This window comes from Corvus hawaiiensis, chromosome 11, assembly GCF_020740725.1.
Source record: "Corvus hawaiiensis isolate bCorHaw1 chromosome 11, bCorHaw1.pri.cur, whole genome shotgun sequence".
NCBI classification, from domain to species: domain Eukaryota; kingdom Metazoa; phylum Chordata; class Aves; order Passeriformes; family Corvidae; genus Corvus; species Corvus hawaiiensis.
In genome coordinates, this window is record NC_063223.1 from 4254708 (window position 1) to 4280176 (window position 25469).

At 47.0% G+C, this 25469-nt stretch overlaps 1 protein-coding gene across 2 annotated transcripts; it reads left to right on the forward strand.

The window, feature by feature from the left end:
• The first annotated feature begins 3502 nt into the window (after positions 1 to 3502).
• SUMF1 (sulfatase modifying factor 1) lies at positions 3503 to 25336 on the forward strand. Of its 2 annotated transcripts, none has more exons than XR_007206099.1 (9): positions 3503 to 3722; positions 5195 to 5368; positions 7054 to 7128; positions 15512 to 15594; positions 17552 to 17674; positions 18207 to 18321; positions 19192 to 19305; positions 23073 to 23208; positions 24492 to 24575. XR_007206099.1 is itself a non-coding variant. In XM_048315672.1 (9 exons), the coding sequence occupies exons 1-9, from the start codon at positions 3525 to 3527 to the stop codon at positions 24600 to 24602; spliced, it is 1053 nt and encodes a 350-aa protein (XP_048171629.1). In that variant the 5' UTR covers positions 3503 to 3524; the 3' UTR covers positions 24603 to 25336. The 2 variants fall into 2 exon arrangements, 1 of the variants encoding a protein (XP_048171629.1); XM_048315672.1 differs by lacking the exon at positions 23073 to 23208 and adding an exon at positions 22975 to 23034 and having other exon boundaries at positions 24492 to 25336.
• The last annotated feature ends 133 nt before the right edge of the window (positions 25337 to 25469 follow it).

Sequence of the window (25469 nt, forward strand, 5' to 3'; positions counted from 1 at the left end):
CACTCCCACCCACACCCACCTGCTGCCGTGGGTAACACACAGGAATGGTGCCCAGCTCCTTGCTTGTTTTCCTCTCTAAAGCAGCAGGATAACGCTGATGAATGGGAACAAGCCCAGATTAGCCAGTGTTTCAAATCAACATAACCTCTCCCTGCACTGGTTCTCCATTAAAAATAACTCCAGAGGAGTTGTAGTTGTGACTCTGGAGCAAGGGTATGCAGAAGCTGAAGCCCGTGACTCAGGAACTGAAGCGAAGGTCAGAGAACAGAGTTTTATGGGTTTCTTACATGGCTGCAATACTACAAACCATTACTCATCAGGAATTTGGCAGAGCAGTGGTGCCTAATATCATTAGATAATCCTAATGAATTCTTGTGTAATCAAATCTAATCTCTGGATGGGTTCAGCAGGCGGAGGCTGTGAGTGGCTGCAGTGGCTCCAAGGCAGTGACATAAGGGCTGTCACCAGAGCCAGGGGCAGAGCTTTGCCTGCTGAGCACCTTGAGCAGCTCTGCAAACAGCGTGCCTTGAAACAGCTCCAGCACTGAGGGATAACTCTGAGCAGCAGCAGTGGGGGAGAACATGGGAACAGGCTGCCCAGGGAGGGCGTGGAGGCTCCCCCTCTGGAGACATTCCTCTCCCAAACGCCAAATACCAAAGGCCACATTTTCTCTTACGGACTACGTTTATGATTCTGGGTCTTGGTCAATTCTTCAAGGGCTGAGGAGCTTATAGAATCCCAGAATGGTTTGAGTTGCTCCAAACCTGGCCAGTTGTATCCAGCCTGGTCTTGGGCACTTCCAGGAATGGGGCAGGCACAGCTTCTCTCTCTAGGCAACCTGTGCCAGAGCCTCCCCACCTTCCCAGGGAACAATTTCTTCCTAATATCCAATCTAAAGCTATTCTCAGTCAGTTGGAATCCATTCCCCCTTGTCCTGTCATTACATGCACTTGCTACTGATGGCCCCTCACCAACTTTTTTGGGCCTTCAGCCAAAAATACTGACCAAGCTCTGTGAAGAATGTGCTCGGTTTGGGTGCTGGCAAAGACAAGAGAATCCTGAAAGTTTCCAATGGAGGAAAACGTTTCCATTTGTCTTTAGGAACTTGCTCTGGGATGCTGCTGCAGGCAGTGAGTTCATAGGGTTCCTATAATCTTACAGCTCTAAGAAGAGGTAAATAATTAGGGCAGTGGAAGAGGTCACTTTGGGAAGTACCAGAGCTATTCCCTTAAAGGAACTTTCCCTGACAATGGGAACTACAGCAGGCAGCCCTGAGATGGGAAGAGAGTCCTGTTCATTCAGTAGCAAATGAGGGCTGGGCTTGGAGCCCACACACCCCCAGAGGGTCGAGGGAATGAACTCAAGAATTCAGAGAGGAAGTAGTGAAAAAACACGACGTGGTAGGTATTGCTTCAGCCCTGGGAGCTATAATATGAGAGTTTGGCCCAATTTCACATGCAGTTTCAGTCACAGGAAAACAACTTGTGAGGGATTTTTATTTTTTTTTGCTATTGGAGTACTTTGTTCTTTTTCTCCTTTTCGAACCTTGTTCTGCTCCACTCCTACTTTATTTTTAGCAATTATGGAAATTCAGCATTGATGAAAGACGTTAAAATGAAGCTTGAAGTATTTTATTTGCTTTTTATTTCTATTGTCTCGTTTTATGCTGTCAAATTTGCAGCTAGCCATTGACTTCCCTGGGCTGTTTTGGAAACATTGCACCTCCAGCCTGCAGGGTGGCTTTGCACAGGTTTTGCCTCTGCTGTTGGCTCAGCTGCAGCTCAACAGCCCTGGAAGAAAAACGAGAGCAGAAGATATTCCAGGACTCTGAGGATCAATCTGTCTCCTCTTGCTCGTGGCTGATCTTCACGATGAGGAAGCTGATCCCAAAAGTTCCCTGTCCTTAGGGAGATCTATGCCAGCACTCAGGGATGAAAAGCACTCCCGACAAATGCTAGGAACACCTCAGCCTCTCAGTGAAGTGCTGGAAAGTCTCTCATTCCCATCACATTTTAATAACAGCAAGACCAGAAGCGTGGGGACTCGGTGTGAGGATAGAGAAAAACTAAAGCCTGCATGGCTGAGCACAAACATGATCCACACCAGGAAAAGTTCTCCAGAGTCCTCAGGATCACACACTGGAAGTTGGATGTTGCTCAGAAGCAAACTGTAATTATTTCATCTGTTCTCTGGGGAGAGTAAGGAATATGAACCCTCCTGATGGAACTACACAAATGGTGCACACAAGAATTCCAGGGAAACGAGCCATGAGAACAAGTGGGCAGGATACACTAGAGAGCTGTCATTGGAAATCAGCTGATTTTCCTGAATTCCGTCATCACGCAGCCAGAATCCCATGGCTTTAATAAGGGGAGGTTATCCTGGCAGACTGTTTTCAGTTCTAGAAGTCTGTAGAATTTGGATGCCTACATTTTGCTCTCACTTCAGTGAATTGTGTTGGGCAAAATTTGGAAGGAGAAAAAAAGTTTTAATGCTCATTTTCATAGACATTCATTCACGGACACAGGGCAAAGATCACCGTGCCAACGCAAAAGGAATATCTCCCTTTTCTGACCCCAAAGCAGCAAGGGTTGCTTGTCTAATTAAGTTTGCACTAATTTGTTTTCCTGCACTCGGATGCTTTTCCGGAGCACGTCACGGGGCAAAAGGGAGTCTTGATGGATGACTGGAATTCATCCCTGCGAGGCCTCCCTGCACTGCTGCTTCACACGCAGCGAAACGTCCCAGAGCCAACACAGCTGGGTGCAGCTCCTTTCGGTACTCACACACACCAAACAACAAAACCCCTCCTTCACTCTGGCCACGCTTCTCTTTGCTGCAAGGATATGCAAAAATGATATTGAATATTTGGAATTCATAACCCTCAGGATGAGTAAAGATTTATTTTGGCGTAGGGGATGATGCAGAAGGTCCATTCTGTTGATAGTTCCGAACAGAAGCTCCCAAAAGAAAGTAAGGATTTTACATGGCAAAGCACCAGAATCTTCAACAACTACACTGAGCTGCAGGGAAAAATGATGGAAAACTCAGGAATTGCGAGTTCCCTGATGTGGAGGGGGAATACCAAAGCACCCTTCCTGGAAAGGGTCTGGAGCCATGCTCTTGGCACCCCTTATGAGATATTTGTAGAGATATTCGAGGTATTTAGATGGACTGGTGAGATTCCCATGGGTATTTGAGGTTTCTCCGTGGATTGCCGAGTTCCCCTCTCAGTCTTCAGTCTGGAGTGAAGAGGCCCTGAACACTCTCTCTTCATCAGAGCGCTGCTCCAGACCCCTCACCATCCGCACAAGCTCTGCAGGTACCGGTGTGGGCGGGGACGGGGAGGGACACGAGGGGACGGGGAAGGACAGGGAGGAATATGAGGGGACGGGGAAGGACAGGGAGGAATATGAGGGGACAGCCCCGGTCCCGCCCCTCACGTTCCCCTCGGGGTGCGGCGCGGCCCCTTTAAGACGCGGTCGGTCACGTGACCGCGGGCGGCACGTGGCCCGGCCGCCAATATGGCCGCGCCCAGGCGGCTGTGCCGCTGCCTCCTCCTGCTGCTAATGGCAATGGCAATGGCAAGAGCGGGGCCCTCCGGGACACCCGGCACCGGGGACTGCGGCTGCAGCGCCAGTCGGGCCGCCGGGGACGGGCGGGAGGCGGCGGCGCGGCGCTACTCGGCGGCGGGCAGCGGGCGGAGCGTCGGGCGCGGGCCGGTGAGCGGCGGGGGCCCAGCGACCTGGGGGACCGGGCCGGGCCGTGGGGCTGTCCCGGTGGAGCAGGACCTCCTCCGGGATAACGGAGCAGCCGGGGAAATGCTGTGGAGAAGCTTAAATTAAATTAAAGGCGGGTGGGCCGAACGGCCGAGGAACTGGGCTTGGGCGCGGGTGCTGCTTCTGGCCCCATCTCGCTCTTCTCTCTCGGAGAGAACGAGAAAACAGGAGGGGCTTCCTCTCCAGTTGCCTCTGTTGTAATGCTGGGAAGCTGCATCAGCTTGGAAAAACCTGTGTCACGCAGGCAGTGTGGGAACTTGCTGAGTGAAAGACAAACAGCAGCGACTGTGACTCCAGTACTGCAGGCTGCACTTCAGACACTGGAGAATGTTTAAAGAGTAATAATCTCTGTTGTTCTTGGGATCCATGTCACTGGTAGACATTTTGTGTGACAAACCTGAGCAGTTCACTGTGGGTCTGGAGAATGAAAAAATCCTCTGACTCTTTGTGCAGCGGGCAGCTCCAGCAGTAGGTAATTATGCTAATTACTGCTGGTTTATGTTATGGTCACAAGATAACTTGATGATGCTCAGCTAGAAAACATCTTTACCAGCAGAGAAGGGAGAGAAGAATTGGCCTCTCCCTCACCCGCAAATAGGATTATTTATTTCCAGCATGTTTTTAGAACTGGGGAGCCAGCAAGAGTTAATTTTGCACGTGGTTTGGGACCCGTGAGCTCTGAGCCTGGCTTGGAAGCCTCTTCAGGGAGCTGTTTCAGCTACGGAGGGTTGAAGAGAGATTGGAAGGGAGGAAGTGGTGCAACTTTGCACCACGTTGTCATTTACTAAGTCCTAAAAAATGTAAGCAAATTTATCCTGAAGCCCTTTTATGGAGTCAGTTTCAGACTATCTGTAAGTGCTCAGATTCTTCTCAGTGGAGAAAGTTACGAGGACACAGCCAGCTTCAGATGTGGCTAGGCCAAACGAGAAGGTATTTGGAGCATTTTTTATGGGCCAGTTGCAAGTTGTGTGAATTTTAGGTGTTGCTGGGAGAGACCCAAGCAGGAGGAGAGATCTACAGTGGAGAAGAAACAATGAAATGGGATGTGTAAGGTCATGGCAAATACTCACTCCAGCTGCCCCAAAGAACAAGGAGAGGTGCTGGGGAGCTGCTGTGAACTTATTTGCTGCCCTGGCAGTGGTGTAACTGCAGAACTAACGTAAGAAAGGGTGACATAAGAAACAGAGCACACATTTCTCCTCATGAGAGCACGAGCATGACCCAGACTTCACGCAGAAAAGCTGCAAACAGGGATTTGTTCTCAACTTAAGTTCTGTTTGCTGTTTCTCCAAACGGGCTGGTCAAAATGGTGTTTCAAAAACAGCTGCAAAGCTGAGGTGCAGGAGGAGTAAAACCAGCGTGGGGCTTCTCAGTCTTTCACTTTCCCAGCTCTTTGGGTGGTGTTTGCTCTGCAGATGGTGGCGATTCCAGGAGGGGTGTTCACCATGGGCACCCACGAGCCTGAAATCCAGCAGGATGGAGAGGGGCCCGCCCGGAGAGTCCACATTGACAGCTTCTACATGGACCAGTACGAGGTCAGCAACGAGGAATTCGAGAGCTTTGTGAGTTCCACTGGGTACATCACTGAGGTAAGGCACCAGGGCATCCCAGCTCCTGTCAGCCTGAGGAAATCCCTGTTGAAAACCGAGGCTTTTCTTCTTGAAGGACATCACAATACTTGTTTGGGATTTGCAGGCTCCAGTGTTTCTGATGGAAGTAGTGGAGAGAAGGAATTGTCTGGCCTTGCTGTCCCGGGTTGGAAGAGCATTCAGGTGTTTGTGGTTGTGTTTAATAACTGACACCTGAACTCATGTCTGTCCCGCAGCCTGGGTGATGCCAACAGCTCTCTGCAGAGTTTTTTGGGGTGGTTTGCTTGGGGTTTTTTGACATTTGGGTCCTAAAGCTCTTTGTACCAGTACAACCAGGTTAGATTTGCCTTGTTTTAGAGAAACTTGGAGAAGGTGTTTAACAAACTGAGATGGCCAAGGACTCTGCAGGCTGGCTCAGCACAGCTCCTTGCTGGTGAGCAGAGAGCCCTGTGCCCGAGGAGGAGACAATAGCAAGTGCAGTAATAATTGTGTGCATGTAGCTGGGAACAATGGACTAGGAATATGTTAAGGTTCTTCCCAGAAAGGAGCCACCTGTGCCTGAAGCTCAGCTCCCTCCTGACAGCTGACTGTTCCTACGCAGCTTTGACAGAACCCTGACAGCCCTTTTAGGCAAATGAAAGCCTCGGTAATGAGCAGGTCTCAAAGGAGGCACTTTGCTGGATTCACTTGATGAACTGGTTCTCATTTGGAATGCAGGATCCTCTGGTTGGATGAACAGCTTCTTTTGTCTACTATTTCTGTTCCTTAGCCTTAAAAAAGGCTGTTTAACTATTTCGAGTTGGAACAAAGCTTGCCTGTTGCAAACAGCTGCTGGGATGAGCACGTGTGTGGTGGGGTTAAATGTGGAATCACAGAATACCCTCAGCTGGAAGGGACCACAAGGATCATCAGTCCAACCCCTGGCCCTGCACAGACACCCCAACAATCTCACCCTGTGGGACAATCCCACTGTCCAAACGCTCCTGGAGCTCTGGCACGTAGAACTGCATCATGTGGGGTCTGTTTCAGACTTCATGGCTCAGCTGCTGTGGTTGGGTGCTCCACTTACACCTCCTCTCTTTTTTCCTCTTGGTAGAATGTACCATGATTGGTTGAAATTATTTGTATTTTTTATTCTTTTGGCTTTATATAATGCTAGATATAATGATTGAGTTACTTTTAACTCTTTATTGTCGTAGCAGCTCTTTAAAACATGGTACTGGTGATGATGGAGCAGTAAGTGACAAGGCTTAAGTCTTCTATTGTGATTCCCAAAGGAAAAATAAAAGGAACTGAAATGTGCCCTTCCATGTTAGATTAATGACTGTAGTGTTTGAAAGCAGCTGGGACCATCAGAACTGCATTTTTAATTAATAAAAGTAAAAACATGTGCAGAAGGTCAGTGAGCTGCCTTCTGCCCAGTGGCTGCTGAACAACAACAGCAACAACAACATCCAGAGAAAAAATCCCTTCTTTTCTGTTCCAAAACAGCTTCCTTGAAAGAGAACTCAAATTCACTATTAGAATCTGTGTGGTCAAAGGCTGAACTCGATGTACTTGGAGGTCTTTTCCAACCTTAATAATTCTCTGAATTTTCTTATTTTTGATAAAGCAAAGCTGTAAATGTTGAGTGTGGTTTTAAGAATAACATTCTTAAATGGTTGAATCCTTTGTTCTTTCCATAGGCAGAGAAGTTTGGTGACTCCTTTGTGTTTGAGGGGATGCTGAGTGAAGCAGTGAAGGCTGACATCCACCAAGCAGTGAGTAACACAGCAGGGGGAAACTCCCTGAGCAATCCCTGGGCTATGTTGGCAATTACAGCAGGGGTAACTAAACTCTGTGATGTCCCCAAAGCCAGCTGCAAAAATGGGGGTTATGGAGAGCTGTTTGGCCGGGAATCATGGACTGAAATGGGGAGGATTTGCAGTCTATTCTCTGTCCTTTTTCTTTAACAAACAATTAAAAATATCTACTCGTGATTAGCAAAAGTTGGTATCAACCTCTTGTTGTCTTTTTTTGCTTCCTACCTGAGAAGTTCAGGCTGAGTCTATAAGATTCCTTATGTTGTGAATGGCTGAAGTTTATGATGTTTCCTCCTTGTCTCTAGAAGATCCTGTGTTCATTTGCTGCTTTTCCAGCTGCCTTCATTCCCCCTGGGCAAAGCAGTGACCCTGGGAGGGGCAGTGCTGACTATGCTGGAGCTGATCCAGTTTTCCTGTTGCATGGAAGTGAATATTGGTTTAAAAAGAAAGAAAATTGCATAGTAAATCTTCCCTGCCTTCCCTTTCCTCTTTTTCTGTTGTGAATGTGTTGCTGAGCCTTTCTCAGGCTTCAGATACCTCCTCTTTAACCTTAACAGGTCAGGTCCCCTTTGCAGCTCTTGACAGATAAGCAGATTGTGTCCTGTCATCTCCTGGATGAGTTGATCTGCTCTGAGCACAGGTTTGGGCACAATGATCTCCTGAGGTCCCCTCCTGTCAGAATTATCCTCAGCTCTGATGGGCACAGTTTGATTTTTGTTTTCAAGGGGCAGCCTGAGAGATGGGAGGTTTCAGGAAGCCCTGTGTGAGTGTGTGCTGTGAGGGACTGGAAAAGAATGTGGGATTTGGGTTCCTCCTGCCAGGGAAGGAAGATTACAAGTGCAGTTTGTAATCTCTTAATTCAGGACTAACATTTGTGCACTGTGAGAGATAAGACTAAACTGCAGTTCCCACCACCAGCATAACTGATGCTAAATCCATCCATGGATTTGTTCTGCCTTAATAAAAATAATAAAAAATACAAATTAAAAAAAAAATGAATGGCTCATCCCATCTTCCCAACCATCAGTAGTGCAGAAATTCTTTTTCCTGTGTGGTTCTGTGATGCAGAAATCCCTAAATCAGGTTGTCTGTTTTAAAACAAACAAACAAACCCCAAGAATGCTGCTGTAAGCTCAGCCCTGGCAATTTTGTAAACACAGAGTGTTGGGAGCCACTTTCCTGAGTGTATCAGCCAAATTTCCAAGTGTTGGCTGCAGTGCTCACAGGACAAGTGTTATGCCAGAGGCCTGGAATGCAGCCTGAACTGGTCGTTTTGGCTGCTGCTTTGTGAAGGTTTTCTGGAGTTGTTAAAAGTAAACTTGCTGTGAAGAGTCAACTTCTTCAATCATAACTATCAGATGAAAAGCAGAAATAAGATATAAATACTGGCATGTTACTGGCACTGAAAATCCCTCCAAGCAATGGGAGAAAGGATTGTGGTTTTCCTTCTCCCCAGTGGCTCAGGAGTGTTTTGACAAGGATTTTCTCCAGTTGAAGCACAGGGATGTGAAATGCAAGTGTGAATATAGGGGAAGAGCAGCAGGAATGTAAATTTAGTAAGCAGTATTTCATCTGCAGTGAAATAACTGGGGAAAGGTGAAAGTGGAGGTACCAAACTGAGTACTTCATTACAGAGAATGAGCTGTGTGTGTCTGGTGGGGGCTTTGCTCTGCTTGGCCACTTTGTCTTCTCCAGTTCTTAAAGCAGATTTTTCAGAGCCTCAAAGCCATGACTGAGGGCAGAGCTGGGGCTGGTGGCAGCTGCTGCAGGAGTGATCCAGCTGAGCACGTAGGGTGATTGTTGGAGCTCTGGGTGTGCCTTTCCTGGAGGTGAGGTGGGCTCCCAGATAGCCACTGACAGGAATGTGGGCTGGCCTAAACCTCTGGAAGGGAAGCAGTAAAAAGGGGTGTAGCAGCCAATGATGGAATTGTTGCAGATTTCTGGGAACTCAAGTTTTAGTTTTGGCCTCCAAGTTCATGGTGGTCACGTGGCAGAGAGGGAGGATTTAGTACTGTGCCAGATGAGGGTGTTACTGATGGAACTGGGGAGGGCTCCTTCAAACTGAAAAGGATTTTGTAGGGCAAGGGTGAAAGGTCCTTTGAAGCTGAAGTGCTTCGTGTGGGCTTAAAAAATTTTGAGAGCTTCACATCTTAAATTCTTCACATGCAGCCTGGAGAAGAGAAGGGTCTGGGGAGACCTTAGAGCCTCTTCCAGGGCCTAAAGGGGCTGCAGAAGAGATAGAGGAGGACTTTGGACAAGGGCCTGGAGAGACAGGACACAGGGAATGGCTTCCCACTGGCAGAGGGCAGGCATAGATGGGATATTGGGAAGGAATTGTTCCCTGGGAGGGTGGGCAGGCCCTGGCACAGGGTGCCCAGAGCAGCTGGGGCTGCCCCGGGATCCCTGGCAGTGCCCAAGGCCGGGCTGGACATTGGGGCTGGGAGCAGCCTGGGACAGTGGGAGGTGTCCCTGCCTGGGGCAGGGGTGGCACTGGGTGGGCTTTGAGGTTCCTTCCAGCCTGAACCATTCTATAATTCCATTTTGTTCTGAGGGGATTTGAGAGCTCTTGCCAATAATTGCAGGAGTTTTCTTTGCTGTCCAGGTACCATGGAAAAGGGAAAGAGGGTGGCACAACAGGAGTGCAGCTTCAGTCTTTGCTCACTGGAGAGAGTGAGAATGTTGTTATTCCTGGCTTGTGGAAGGCAGAAAAATTAATTTTTGCTTCAAGGCCAGATAAATTCTGCACTGAGGAGCCTGAGAGCATACAAATGTGTGTGCTGCCTTTGTCTATATGGGCATGGAATTTTGGGCCTGGAATGCAATGGAATGGGTTCACTGGCAGCACAAGCAAACATAAATTCTGGCCAATCCAGAACTATGGGATGCTGCTTTCATCCCTGTTGGTATGGAAATCTCTGCAGTGGCCTGGAGCTGTGCAATTTGCCTATTTCATAATAACCCCAAACTGAAACATTCTGCATTTCAGCTGAACATCTCCAGTTGCTGCTGAGAGGAGCCCTGGTTGCAGGTGGGACAGCAGTGCCAGTGTGGGCAGGGTGAGCTGTTCCTCACAGCCCCCAGTGCTTCAGCTACTCCCTACAAGGAGCTGGGGAGATGGAGCTATTGAACTGTTCCTCTGGGTTTTTGTGCTCTACTCCCACCGCTGGGATAAAGAGGGATGTGCGGGAATTCTCCCTGGGAATTGCCAGTAACGTTAGCCCGTGTTTATCAGAGCAAACTGCAGCGTTACAGCAGGGCATGGTTTGTGCCTCGGGCTGGGGATAAGTCAGTGCACATCTCGTTTCCTTAAAGCTCATGTGCACTTGGTTACTGGAAAAAATGACCACTTTGAGTGCAGATTTAGATGTTGGCTGGAAATTAGACTTGCAGAGGTGTCTGCCTTTACCAGGAATATTGGTTCCTCAAAAGAAGCTTCTTCCGATTCCAAAACTTGCACTTAATGAATCTGACTGGATTTTAGCATCACATATTTGTGGTTATTTTTCTTGGAGGATTGACAGGGCTGTGAAGTTTTACACTGTCTGAACTGAAGTTCAATGACCTTTCCTTATGCAAAGGAAAAGGTCCCTTCATAAAAGTGCTTGTTTCCAATCAAGGCTGAAATATTTCTTGTAACTGATGACTTATAAAGTAAAAATAAATATATTTTAAAGCCGCTGCCTTTCCTTTGTGAGCAGTTTCAAACTGCTGTAAAACACTGGGATTTAAGGCAGATAATATCAATATTCAATATTAAACAAACCCCCTTGTTGCTTCCATTTCTGAGCTCATGAGGGAGGCCATTAACTTTAGAAAATAAGAGTGAGAACAGATTCTTCTGTAATTAGAGCTTTGGGGGAGCTGGGACTTGTAATTGATAGAATAAATAGCACGGGAATTGCAGGAGCTGGCAAAATCAGGTATTCCCAGAATCCCAGGCTGGCTGGGGTTGGAAGGGACCTGTGGAGATCCTCTATCCCAACCCTGATGCAAATGTGAGTTACCTGCTGGACAAATGCTCTGCTAACGGTGAGTTCGGGTCTGTGTGTGACTGGTCCCCTGCAGAACTTCCCAGTCCTGGCTCAGTTCTTGTCCCTCATTACAGCAGGTTTGTTCTCTGCAGGGACAATGGAGTGGATCCATTGCACAGTAATTATTTTTATTTCTTAAACTTCTCACCCTACTAAAAATGTTCCATTTTCTGTCTGCCTCTTTCTTCAGCAGTTCATTAATCAGTGCTCAAGGTTTAGGATCTGGCTTACGGGAGGAAAAACTGTCAGAGATTTATGCGTATCTGCCTTGCATGGATAAAATAAAACCTCATCCAAAAATTATGTTCTTTACTGAATAACTAATTTTTTCTCACGTCCTACCAATGCTAGCAAGATCCTTCTGCCTATCAAAGATGTACACAGCTTAACACCATCTGAGTCAAACAAGTGGTAACCTATTAAGTCAGCTTCTGAACTGGAGTTTTTGTAAGAACCCACCACTTAATAAATGATTCGTAAAGTGTTTTCCAGACTTGGGCTACTTTTCACTCAAAATCTCTTTTCACACAGTCAATTCTGAAATTGCTGAAGTTCTTACTCTGCAGTCACTTTTGCTTTTTCCAGCTGTCCATCCTGACCTGGTGTAAGGCTTTGCTACATTCAAATAGCATTAGAATGCTGCAGCACAAGAGAAGATGATGTTTGGTGCCATGTGTCTGGCCAGCAGCATGAATTTGTCATCATCTTGTGGGGCTGACTTAAGGTTCAAATCTGCAGCTTTGTTATTTCAGAGGACTTGCTGCTTGATAGAATGTTGGAGTTGGAGCCAAGATGAGCTGCTCTGTTGAGTTTATTTTGGGTATTTTTTCTAATACATAAATCAGATTTGAATTTGAGATTTGCTTCTCAAGTGGGGGTTGTTTTTCTCGAATGTGGCCAGTGTCATGTCAGTGCAAGACTAATAAATGTTTTTATTGCTATTGGCTGGGGGTTGGGTGGATTTGGGGTGTTTTTCAGGGGTATTCCCCTACTGCAGTACCAGCAATAGGGTAATGCTCCCAATGAAACTCACTTTGTGATGTTCCCCACTCTAATATTTTTTCTACATAGATTTAAGAAGGAATTTTCCTCAAGGTAATTGTGAAGTAGTTTAAAAATCTTGACATCATGAGGTAATGGAGCAATTAAAGTTAGGCTGTCCCAGCCTACTTGGAAAAGAAAATGGAACACTGAGAACGAGCATTTTCTGCAGGCTGTTAGTGGGAGTTGAGGCTTCAGCTCTGCAAATCGCTCCGCCCCAGTGCAAAGCTCGTGGGTCGGAATTAATTGCTCGAGCTCTTCCCAGTGTTATCGCACTGGGCTCTCTTTTCGCAGTGCTCTGAGTCTGTAAGAAGCAGAACAGTGAGTTCTTGAAGTTTAATCCTGGAGGGGAGAGCTGGATAATCCCCGTTTCCAGCTGGATCAGACCAAAACGAGCTCTTGTGCCTCTGCTTTGCTCCGGGAAGCGTTTCCCTGTGCACGAGCAGTTGTGTAAGGATTGCAGGGCAGGTGTGGGTAACCTGGGACAGGTGACATGCTGCAAGAATCAACCAAAAGGAGGGGGATTGTCCTCTGATTCAAGATCTATTCAGCAGCATCTGCTGCTATTTTGACAGCAGGAATCTGTTGCCGGTGCCCAGAACATGTTTCGGAGGGAAGCAGAACGTGAAGTGTTATGAAAGTAACTAAGCTCATTAGTGGCAAGGGAGGACTTGGCTGAATTAACTGTGGTGTTGTAATATCTGTCTAATTAGCTCCTCTGCTAATTAGATTTAGAGCAATTAAAAGCTTTAAAGACTTGTGAGAAGTTCTGTGAGAGGACTGTAGATTTCAGGTACGAGATTTCTGGAAGGAGCAGCTCGGTGTGTGTTCACCAGAGCCAGGGACTGCCTGAGTCTCCAGGTAATTCTTGCAGGCTCTCCTGGCCTCTGCCTGGTATCCCTGTCCCAACACTGCATATGTGCCTGCTCTGGAGCTCTGGGTGCTCTGCAGAGCCTGGCAGCCATTTGGTGCTCAGCTCAGCAGAGCCACAACCAGGAGCTGTGCACATGCAGTGCTCTCCTGTGGAGACATGACATTTTTCTTGGGTTAAAATAAACCAGCCTGATTGAAAGCATCTGCTTTTTCTTTTGCATCACAAAAATGTTTCCCAAAATTAAAGTCGTCTAAAGTGTAAATCTTTGCAGTCTCCTGCAGAGATGTTTTTATCCAAAACCCAGCAGTTTAATTTGCAAAAATATGTTGTGCTTAGAAACTGTCGAAATCTTGCTTGTGATCTTTCAGATTTTAGCTTAAGCAAATGGTTCTGCTGCTCTTTTATTTTCCTTAAATAGCTGTAAAATGCTGATTTTGGATTTCTGTCCTATTTTCAGTATAGTTTAAAGGTCAAACCTCAATATGGGCAAGGAATTGGTTAAATCAGACTAGTTTTAAACCTCTTGACTGTAGTATCAGTTCAGCAGCTTGGTCGCTCTGAAGCTGCAGTGCTGTGAGGGTTGAGCAGAGTATCTGCACGAAGGTCTCATTTTGGGGTTTGAATGCTCAGTAACAGAGCTGTAGCTCCTAGCAAGAGACCTGATATTTCTCATGCTTTTTGCAAAGGGCAGTGACTCTGCTTGGGGTGAGAATGTGCTGAGCTTGGTTAGACACTGAGCCAGAACTGGGGTTGACCTTGTTGGTTTATGTGCTTGTCGTGCTGGGGAGGTCAGAGAGGGTCTGTAAAAACTGTCATTGCCTGGGGGGTCCCACTGAGAGCAGGGAGAGCAGGGACAGAATGTCTGGGTCACCAGCAGGCTGCTGGGAGCCCCTTTGTTCCTTTGGTACTGAACACTCGGTGTTCCCTTTGGAAGGGAGGGTGTCCCCACCCTGCGTGTGAACGGCTTCCCAGCCTGGAGGAGCCCTGCAGCCTCCTCAGGGATTGCAGAGCCCTTCCCCAGGGCTCCCAAAAGCTGTGGGCTCTGCAGCTTTAGTCCAGGATTGCTGTTGGTTTACAGGGAGCTTTTAGATACCCAGATGTGCTGTAGGGAAAATCCGTGTGTGCTGAGAAGGGAAGAGGGAAAAGCTGTGGGGAGTGTCAGAGCACAGGCTGCTGAGGTGCTCTAAACCCAGGCTAATGTGTGCTTGTGCAGCACCTCCAGTGCTTGGGCACTTCTGTTGATTTTCCTACTGAAACAGCCAAATGAGGGGTTTGATGTGCAGTTTGGACCCGAGTTTTCTCAACAATTGATGTGTGACATAGATAATCTTTTCTCCCATGTATGTGTAATTACATGTTAAGTGCTCTGTTGAAGGATGCAGCTTCCCCCTAGAAGCTGCTGTTAAAATTGTTTGCCCAGACTGATTCTGGGTCTCCTCAATACCAGCTTGCAGTGACTTTTTGGACTTTGCTCTGGAGGTTTGGTGAGTTAAAGGGTAACACTCTTGGCACTTTTCCTACCTGTGTGAGTAACACTTGACAAAGTTGGTCTAGGACTAACCAGCCTCTGGGCTGTTTGCCTCCTAAAGCATTCCAGACTCATTTCCTTTGATTTTTGTTCTTTATAGACATTATCTCTGTAACAGGACTATTTTGGAAGCTGTTGGAATAAACCCACTGTTGCTGGGTGGCATAAATGTTCTTTTTTTGCCTCAGTGAAGGCCCCATTATTAAAGTAAGTATTTCTAAGTGAACATGAATCAGAACAGAACAGTTAAGCATGACCTCCTCTGCTTTGAAGTAAGCTTATTAGAAGAAATCCTTAAAGAATGTCTTCCAGGAGAAACTCCTTGGCATTGAAGAACCAAATTTGGGACTTCTGGTTTGAAAGAAATACTCAATGTCTGCATTGCTACAGAGGATTTTGGCTGTGTGATATTTCCCAGCAAACCAGCTGGGGGAAAGAAAAAAAGAGAAAAGGCTTCATGCTTCGCTTCCCTTGTGTGGTTCTTCTGTCTCCACCTTCTGGAAGCTGAGAGCAAATAATTTAAAATCAGCTTAGTGGGTTAATGACCTGGAAAGCAAATGTGTCGCAAGATGTGTGTTTGACCCCCAGCTAAAGGGCATCATCAGGGGGTTGTTTCAGTTATGTCAAAACACTGAGTCCAGGGAGCAAATAATTGGGGTGAAAATGCTCTTTAGGCCAAAATGGTAATTTTTTTATCCTCTCTGCAGACTGTGTCAGGCTAAAGTCAGCCAGGAGGTTAAATTCATACAGGTACAGACTGGTTTGGGTTGGAGGCACCTTAAAGCCTGTTGTCACCTGGTGGTTTTTCAGAAAACCCCTTAGCTGGGAGTTTAAGTGTCCTTCCCTGGTGCTCTTGTCCTTTTTCAGGTGGCAGCTGCTCCCTGGTGGTTGCCTGTGAAAGGAGCCAGCTGGAAGCATCCCGAGGGCCCTGACTCCAGCATCTCCAGCAGGTGAGCCATGAGCAGCCATTCCATCGTCACGCACAGTGCTGGTGCATATCCCTGTGGCTCCCACCAGGAGTGGGGCTGCAGGAAAGGGTTTTTATTTAGTCACCTGTCTGCTGCTGCTGCTTCTGGGACTGTTTTCCCACCTTCTGGTGCGTTGCATGCAGCGTTCCATGGCCGTGGTCAATGATGGAGTGCACAAAGGTCTGTGAGGACCATGCTGAAACGAGCCTCAGAGTTTGCTGTTCACATTTGTGCACCAGCAGTGAAACACAGCAGAGCTTCCAAGGGTCAGAACCTTCAGTGCAGACCTGGGTTTGGAGAGGGAGGATAACTCCTCACTACGTGCACACTCCAGGAGTCTGGGTAGGGTGCACTCTTCCATGTGGGATTTGGAAGCCTCTTTCTCTGGCAACTGAAGAGTTTTGTGCTTTTTTTACTGTGTTCTGACTTTGTGGAAAATCAGTTGTGACTATCTAGAACCTCTAAATGCTTTGGAAAACTCTGCTTTTTCTTACAGTTAGTGCCACGCTCTGCCTGCACAAACCCTGAAACTTGCTGATCCTTGTTTTCATACAATTGCTTTCCATTCTGAAGATGAATTTTAGGCCTAGAAAATCAAATTACTCTCTTCATTTGGGACCACTCACATTGCAACTGCCTCTCTCACCAGGCACGTGTCAATGAAGCTGGCACTTCAACTAGTGAAAGTTTCTAACAGCATTTTGAAATCAAATCAGACTCTCTAGCCTAGATGTAGTAGGTTTTTGAGTCCTCTAAGGACAGGACTTTGTTAGTGCACCATCATCTGATGGCTGAAGTGCTCAGTAACGAGTTGTCTGCTCTCCAAGGGCAAGGGAAGAATTATCTGAGGCAAAAATAGAGATAATAGCTGGAGGCGTTGTTAGCGGGAGACAGGAATTGAGGTCAGAGCCAGCAGACAGGAGCTGGAAACCTGCCATGAAATTCTGGGCTTGTGCAAGGGTGGTGCAAACCTGGCCTGGCACAGCTGCTGGGAACTTGCCACGTGGAAGTGGCCCCATGGATTAACAGGGATATGTTGGCTTCTTAAACGGGGCAGGAAAGAGAAATTTATAGAAAGTTCCTCTCTCTCCTGGACCCTCAGCTCTGGAAGCATCTTGGTCCGTTGGAGGCTTGGATGGGGAGGATCCTTCTGCAAGAATGCCTGGGCATTTTTTCTGTCTTTTTCTGGAAAAAAACCCCAATGACTTTAATGTCAGTCCTGGAACCAAACCCCATTAAAGATGGGAGCTCTTGTGTAAACTGTGGACTGCTTAAAGCACCCAAGGAAAATCACTTCCCAGCTGAATTTCTGTGCTTCAGTTTCCTGGGCTGGGTGCTGCAAACGCTGGTGTTGGTAAGACTCTTCCTCATGTCACTTCTCCCTCAAAACTCCCCAGCTGGCAGCAAGGAAAGGACTCAGAGCAGGAGAAGAGCCACAGGGGAGTGAAGAACAATCACCATTAAATTGCAATGTGCATTTTCCTGTTGAGAATCCTGGCTTCTGGCTGAGATGCCCCTTGCCAGGCTGGTTTGACTGTGAGGATGCTGGAGGCCTTTGGTGCCTTCCTTTGGGTCTGCAAGCACCCAGGTTGCCACAGAGGGCAGGGTAGGGACAGTTCCCTGCTGCCTCCTGGGTGCTGCACTTGAGAAAGCACAAGCCATAAATAACTGTAGAGCTGGAGGTGGGAGCAAGACGAGACAAACAGAAGTTAATTGTTTTCTCTTCCTGTTTCCCTCTGATGGCTGCATTTCCCTTCCAGCATCTTGCTGCTTTTCCTTAAACAGTTTCTCTTCTGTAAATGTCACCTGGTGCCTGGTCCAGCTGTAACTGAGCTGTGAACTCATCAGTCCTGTGTGCCTCTGAGTGTCACATTGTGCTGTGCAGCCCTGAGTCTGCCTGGTGCCCTGAGCAGCCTGTCCTGTTCCTTTTTTTCCCCAGAATGGACCATCCAGTCCTTCATGTTTCCTGGAATGATGCTGTGGCCTTCTGCACGTGGGCAGGGAAGCGGCTACCGACAGAGGCTGAGTGGGAGTACAGCTGTCGAGGGGGCCTTGAAAACAGGTACCTGTCCTGAGGGTGTCCCTGAGCAGGGTCTGAAACTGGGGTTTGCCAGATAAGGAGGAGTTGTGAGGGGTTTATGACCCTCAGTGTGCTCTGCAGCCAGGCTGGGAGAGCTGGGGGGTTCACCTGGAGAGGAGAAGGCTCCAGGGAGACCTCAGAGCCCCTTTCAGGGCCTAAAGGGGCTCCAGGAGAGCTGGAGAAGGACTGGGGACAAGGGATGGAGAGACAGGACAAGGGGGAATAGCTTTACACTTAAGGAGGGGAGGTTTAGATTGAACATTAGGAAAAAAGTATTTATTGCAAGGGTGGGGAGGCCCTGGCACAGGGTGCCCAGAGCAGCTGGGGCTGCCCCTGGATCCCTGGCAGTGTCCAAGACCAGGCTGGATGGGGCTTGGAGCAGCCTGGGACAGTGGGAAGTGTCCCTGCCCATGGCAGGGGTGGCACTGGATGGGCCCAAACCAGCCTGGGATTCTATATAACACTGACTTTTAATTAGAAGTGTTTGACAGCTGTGCTGTTTGTCCTTTCCCAGGCTTTTCCCATGGGGTAACAAACTGCAGCCCAAAGGCCAACACTACGCCAATATCTGGCAGGGAGAATTCCCCACCAATAACACAGCAGAGGATGGGTACAAGGGGACTGCACCTGTAAGTGTGTCTCAGAGACAATCCAGCATGAGGAAATGATCTTAATCTTCCTAAAATTAAGGTCTGTCTTCAGCAGGATGAGCCATGGCTGTTTTCCATCCCTGTGCTCTTTCATTTTAGATTTTAAGTTACATGAAATTTCACTGCAGGCTTGAGCATTATCAAGGGACACTTTTACAAGCTAATTGAAAAGTAAAGATTACTTTCATTTTAACTTCTAGTTCCTCTCAAACTGACCTCTTTTCCCCCTTTCCAGTCAGTTTGTAGTGAGAAGCTGAAATACTTTCTGCCTGCACTTCTGGCCTCACAGTTTTGTGAACTCAAAAATCACACACTAGTTAAAAAGAAATTAAACTTCCCTTTTGGAGAAAGGTTGAGCCTGTCCAGTATAACAAACAGAGTGGAATTTTAAAGGCAATCAAGAATGGGAACGAATTATTTAATGGTAGTTAAGTAAGTCCAAAAGTTTCAGAAGAGGAGCCTGCACAGGCAGGAGTTGGCAGCCACCGTGGCTTTTCCTTGGTGGGAGGGGAATCTGGGAGCTGTGAGTGGGATCAGGGCATTAATGCCATGCCAGGTGTGCCTGCTGGTCAGACAGTGCCTCTCTGGAGAGGGTCAGTCTCCAAAACCAGCGAGGAGATGCTGTGTCACACGGGAACAGGGTGCTGGGGACCCAGAGGCGGTCCCAGTTTTCCATCCTGTTTGATTTAAATGCAGTATGTAACAGTGTTCCAGTTCTGCACCACTGATCTGGTGTCTGCTTTTGGGGCTCCTCAGAGTGCCCCTTCAGCAGCCTGGGGCTGGGATTGAAACCCTGCTTTGTGTGGAGTGGTTACAGAACTGTGCTCCTGTGTTCCCTGTCTCGTGCAGGTCACTGCCTTTCCCCCCAATGGCTACGGCCTCTACAACATGGTGGGGAATGCCTGGGAGTGGACATCTGACTGGTGGGCTGTGCACCACTCCCCACAGGAAGCTCACAACCCTGTAAGTGTTTGGTTGGCGTCATGTCAAGTACAGAATCCCCTCCTGTGACTTGGATCTCGTTGCTGTTTGAAAACCTCCTGTTCTTTGCTCCAGGGGTGGGCTGTGTTCTGGGGAATGGGAGTATCACACCACAACACTGGAATTACAGTGCTCTACTGCAATTTTTGTGCTGTTTGCTTGGTTGTCCACACCTGGTTAACCATTGAATACTTCCAAACGGGCCTCATATTGCAGAAATCAAGAATTTATGGAATGACTTCTTAAAAAAGGAAGGTTTTTAGTTCCTTTATATTGCTACAAGCTGTACTTATTTTATCCCTACCAGGCAGAGAACAAACCAGCATGAACTATCTTCCTGGCTTCTGGTAGCTCATTTTAAACTGGACATGTGACAGAGCTCAGGTTTAGGAGAAGTCACCAGGCTCTGAGAGGTGAATCTATGTTTTCCTTTGTGGCAGGCAGAGAGAGGGTCCTGCAGGGTGAGATTGTGTGGTGCTCTGTCTCAGCAGATTCCAGTTCTAGTGTTAGATCTGCTCCTCTCCTGCTTACCCAGGATGAGTAACTCTCATGACCTCACACAAAATATGACAAGTGAGGCCATGTACAGTTTGTCACTCAAAACCCCAGTGTTTTTTATTTGCTTACAAATTACAAAGCACTTTCAGGTTTATTTTTACTCCTGGTAACTATTTGTGAATGCAAGACAATCAGTTATGAAACCCCCCCCAACAATCCATGTGCAGAATTCCATATATTCCTTGTAACCAATCCCCAGCATACCCCAAATCTCTCCAGTACTAGAAAGCTGCTTTGAAGATTTTTGGTTGTTAAACTAAATATGTTAAAAACTTTGCCTGAGCTCTGACCCTCTGGAAGAATTCAGAGTCTTTTCAGCCCTGAGAACACATCCTATATTTAGGCTACACTGCCTTGTGCTCTGCAGAGACTGAAGAGCTGGGCTCTGATAGATCTGGTGCTAATCAGTTCTAATGTCTCAGAAGATAACTGCAGCCTGGCTATTTTGGGACACCTTTTCACATGAGGAGATTCAGTTTCCTTACCCATTTAATCAGAAAAACCCTTTGGAATTCACTTTGAAGTGCTCTGCCTCAGACACTGGATTCTGACAATCAGTTTGCATCTGAAAAAATCCTGAAAGCCTCATTGTTAACACCTAGTTTTTAAATACTTTCTGAAGTGTCTGGGTTTAAAACCTCAGCAAACTCATGGAGCTTAATAGAAAGCAAAATTCACAGGACACTTGTTCCCCACCATCACCTTAATCCAGCAGGAAGTGCTGCTGCCTTGGCATCATCAACACCAAAGTGTCTCACTTAAATCATTTTAATGAAGGTGCCTCACTGCAATCCCAGAATCCCAGACTGGTTTGTGTTGGAAGGACCTCAAAGCCCACCCAGTGCTACCCCTGCCATGGCAGGGACACCTCCCACTGTCCCAGGCTGCTCCAAGCCCCAATGTCCAGCCTGGCCTTGGGCACTGCCAGGGATCCAGGGGCAGCCACAGCTGCTCTGGGCACCCTGTGCCAGGGCCTGCCCACCCTCCCAGGGAGGAATTTCCTCCCTAAAATTTCCTCCCTCCTTTAGCAGAGAGAGCCAAGTGTGTGTGTGAGGTCAATCAAACCACAGTCCCTTTATGGGTTATTTTGTGGTGACTTCTGGCTCTGATTTTTTTTTTTGTATGAGCTGCAGTTCTCTGTTTGAAAACTGATTTCTCTCCAAACAGAGTAACCATGTGGCTGGTGGTGTACTGCAAATCACTGTGCACCATCAGAAAGTATTTGCTTGATGTACTGAAAGAAATACAACTTTATTTTCAATAACAAAAAAGCTTCTGTGTTGTTTTTAGTAACTTTTAAAAGAACAATCCAACTTTTATGAGCTTTGGTAATGGAATGCACAAGCACTTGTAATTATGTAATCAGACTGGAGTATGGCTGTTGCAGTATTGTAGTACAGAATAACCTTGCTAATATACAGTAAATTCTCGGGTTTAAATCTGGGATCAAAGTCTGGACAGCTCTGGCCCTTTGCACCAGGCAGCCAATGTCCTTCCCCTCCAGTACCAGCTGGTGCACTTCTCCAGGTCAGGCCATAAAACAGTGGTGTCTGATAGAACAGAGATCTGCTTGTTTTAATCAAATGTGACCTTAATTGCTGGGCTGTGATTAGCTTTAGTGAGGGGAAGCACAACCAAGGCAGTTTCCTTCATCTCTAAGTGAGATATGTGCACAAGCAAATATTAACACTGCACATGCTGATGATGGCTATTGGTTTTCTGATTTTCAGACATCTTTGCCAGTTGTTTTATGATAAACTCCTTACCTTCAGTGATTTTAAATAGGAGGATGATGTTTTGCAATAGAATAGATTAATGGAGGACACTACAGCAGATTTCTGCAGGTGGTGAAGTGTTTCAGTGCTGTAATCCTCCTTCAGAGGCTGTGGGGGTCAATTTAAGTTGGTTTTTTTGTTAGCAAATAACCTTTGATGCTCAATTTTTGCCTGGTGGAAGATACTTGTAATTAATAAAAAGATGTACTTATGAGCCTTTGGTTCACGTGCTGCTCAGTACAGGTCATCCCTTTGTGATTGCTGACACCTGATAGATTTAGGGCTCTCTAACCCTAACTAAACGTGTTCCTCTTAGTTTATAAAAGTGTCTCTGGAGCCAGTAGCACAGATTGCACTGCACACACAGTGTGTGCACTGCAGCATTTAAGGGAAATCCTGCTCCTCAGCCCCATTGTTCTGCTTTGTCTTGTTCCCGTGGAACTTTTTTTAGGTCAGTTTTCTCCTGGCTTCCCTTAAAATGAGATTAGCAGGCTGGGTGATGAGTGTGCTGGTTAGTGGCTTATCTCAGAGCAGGGACTGCATCCACATGCAGGTGTTGTGAGGACAGTTTCCAGAGGCCTTGGAGTGGGAGCAAGGCTGTGCTGTGGAGGAGCACCCAGGCTTGGAACCGAGCGGATGCTGCCTCAGGGTGTGGTTTTCCTTGACTATTTGTGTGCCACTAAATGCAGTGGTAGGCCAAATTCTTTTTCACAATTACAGATTTTGGCAATAAACATGAGGCTGCTGCAGTTTGTGTGGTGAACTTCCATGCAAAGCAGTCAAACTCGGGGGGTGCAGGCAGGAGCTTCTGGAGTACCAGTGTCAGCTCTCAGGATTTTCTGACAGTCCCTGGGACTTCTGTTCAGTTACAAATGCTCCTCTGGGGTAGATTCTTTTAGGACATCACTCCCTGCTAATGCAGACCTGGGTGGGAGACAACTGTACCCCTTGAGACAGGGTAGGAGAGTGAGATCCATGCCAGGTGTGACCCGACTGGTTGCAGGGTAGTCACTGAGGAAAGCTGGAGCTCATTTTCTTCTTGGTAAAATCCTCTTTAGGAACCTCCCTGTTATCAGGTATTAACCGAAACAAGGCACTGGTGGACAGCAACTGGAATGTTAAATATTTGCAGTGGGGAGGGAGCACAGTCACTGTCACCTGCAAGTCCTGCATGGCAGAATTATTTCAAGCTGTCTGGTTCAGACACCACTGACATTTGTTACACCCCTGGAATATTTATGATTGCTCCTTATCCTTCTCCTTACTTTCTAATTAGCAGTTATTCCCTGAGTACTGACCAGTGTCCTCCCCTCCCCAGAAAGGGCCATCCTCAGGCACGGACAGAGTGAAGAAGGGTGGATCCTACATGTGCCATAAGGTAACGTGGTGTTTCCATGTTCCTCTTCCCTCTGAAAGCACTTGACCATGAAATGATCCTCTGACAGAGTTTCCTGGCAGCCTGGATGCTTGTCAAGGGGTTTCATGGAATTTATGAAGAGCAACACCTGATGTTCCTAAGGATCTCTTTTTGTTTAGCTTGGAATCAAAACAAGTAAGATTTTTTCCTCAGTGTGGGTTTTAGACACAGAACGTCAAATTGATGTGGGCTTCTAATGCTGTTTTCATGAGAGAGCTTGAGTGATACTTGTCAGAGTAGAAAGTGTGGATGTGACTTTGTTTTTTAAGTTTTAGAATGGCTTTTGATCCAGAAAGGATATGGAGCTCCCAAGTAACCTGGTCTAGTGAAAGGTGTTCCTGCCCAGGCAGGGGGTCGGGACTGGATAAGCTTTAAAGGCCCTTCAATCCAAAATCCTTGTATAATTCTGTGGTTCTATGATATCAGGTGTTTGTTTGCAGAGCTGGCTGGGAGATGAAGTGTTTCAGCTGAGTTGGTGGCATACCTGAAAATCCTTCAGAACAGCCAGGATGTGACCACAGAGCGATGGCTGTTCATGACACAAAATCATGTCTTAAACTCTGCTCATGCAGTGCTTAAAACCCCTCATTGTAGACCTCCTGTTTCATTAAAGCTGTCCTGCTCTTCTTCCCTTGCAAAGCCTGTGGCTGGCAAATGACTCCCATAATTAGATTAAATTTTCTACAGTGAGATCCCATTTTCTACACTGATTTCCTTCTTAGGTGAAATCAATGTCAGATGTTAATTAGCAGTTTTGATTAAATTAACAGTGGAATAGGCTCCTCAGTGATGAATAACATGACCCATTTTGAGGGTTTGTGAAGATTCTAGTCTGCCCTAGTCTTTTTTTGTAGGTGATAAAACTAGGCTGTGTATCAAGGCAAAACCCCACTGAATACTGTTAGTACAAGGGCTCTTTATGAGGTGCCTGACGTCTGCTCAGACTGATCTTTCTGTGCTGATGCTCTTCTCCCTCTCAGAGCTGACAGAGGCTGAAGTTGCATCTTTTTACATCCCGTCCCAGAAGTCTGGCATCTCATTCAGGGAAATGTTTCCAGGCAGGTGCCAGTACCTGTCCATTCCAGTGGGGCATTAGCACACGGATACACAGCTCAGCCTCTGAAGGGAAGCTGAATGGTTGTTTTAGCTTTTGCCCAGAGCAGGAGAGACTGACACTTACTGGCTGACACTTTATCAGACACTTTGCCATTCAGTCTAGTTTTTGTCAGCTGGTGTCTGTGTAGGCTTCCCTCATTTCTAACGCAGTGATTTCCATCTCTATCAGCTCATTGATCTGTCTCTAAGCGATGGCAATGTTTTGCTGTGTTAATCTACCTAATTAATCTGCTAACCTAACAAACCGTTGCCTGAGGAGCCCCAGCTGTGCTAAGAAGTTCCCTTTGTCTGTTGCCGTGCAGTCCTACTGCTACAGGTACCGCTGTGCAGCTCGGAGCCAGAACACCCCCCACAGCTCCGCGTCCAACCTGGGCTTCCGCTGCGCTGCCGACACCGCCCCGGGGCCACGCTGAGCACAGGGATGTGCCTCGGGCACAGGAAGGGCTGGATCCCAGCCCAGGGAGAAGAAATGTGAGCAGCATCCCTTGCTGATGACACAGAATGGAAAAACCTTGCTTCAAGTTCCTGCTGGGGGAAGAAAAACCAGCACTACTCAACAGTGCTTGGAGAACCTTCATGTTCATGAGGAACCTGGCCTGGATTTAAATCCTGACCACAGTGTTTTGGATTCAACTGGAACAAAACTGAGCAGAAACATGCCAATCATGTTTTCAAAGATTACTTAATCCCAGAATTACTTAGACTGGAAAAGACTTCCAGGATTATTGAGTCCAACCCTTGACTGATCACCACCTTGTCAACTACAACAGCTCTTTTAGACAAGATCTTTATTAATTAGTTTCTATTTATATAGAGTTTCTACACTCAAATGCAATAAGCAAAGACTTTATAAACTTCTAGACAGCTTTAAAAGAAATCTGAGGCAGTTAGGAAATTCTAGGCAGCTTTAAGAGAGAATGAAGGAGTCAAGAGCGAGGGCTGGGAGATGACAGCTCTCCCCACAGGCAGCTCGCACAGCCTGTTACATTCCACTTGCAGTGAAAATCATGTCCAGAAATGGGCTTCTTCTGGGGAGATACTTGCTGCTCTTTAGGAAGTGCCTTCTGCAACTGAGGGTGATGATCCTCAGGGTGATGATGATTATAAATCTTGTACATATTTGAATAAAATATCAAGCTTTTGTTTATGCCAAAGACTTTTATTGATGGAAAACCACAATTTCCTTTGAATTTCTTGGACGCAGCGTAGGCTTATTTTAGGGACTTGGAAAATGCAAAACTGGCCTCATTAGAAACTGAAGCTAATGAATGATTCTACTT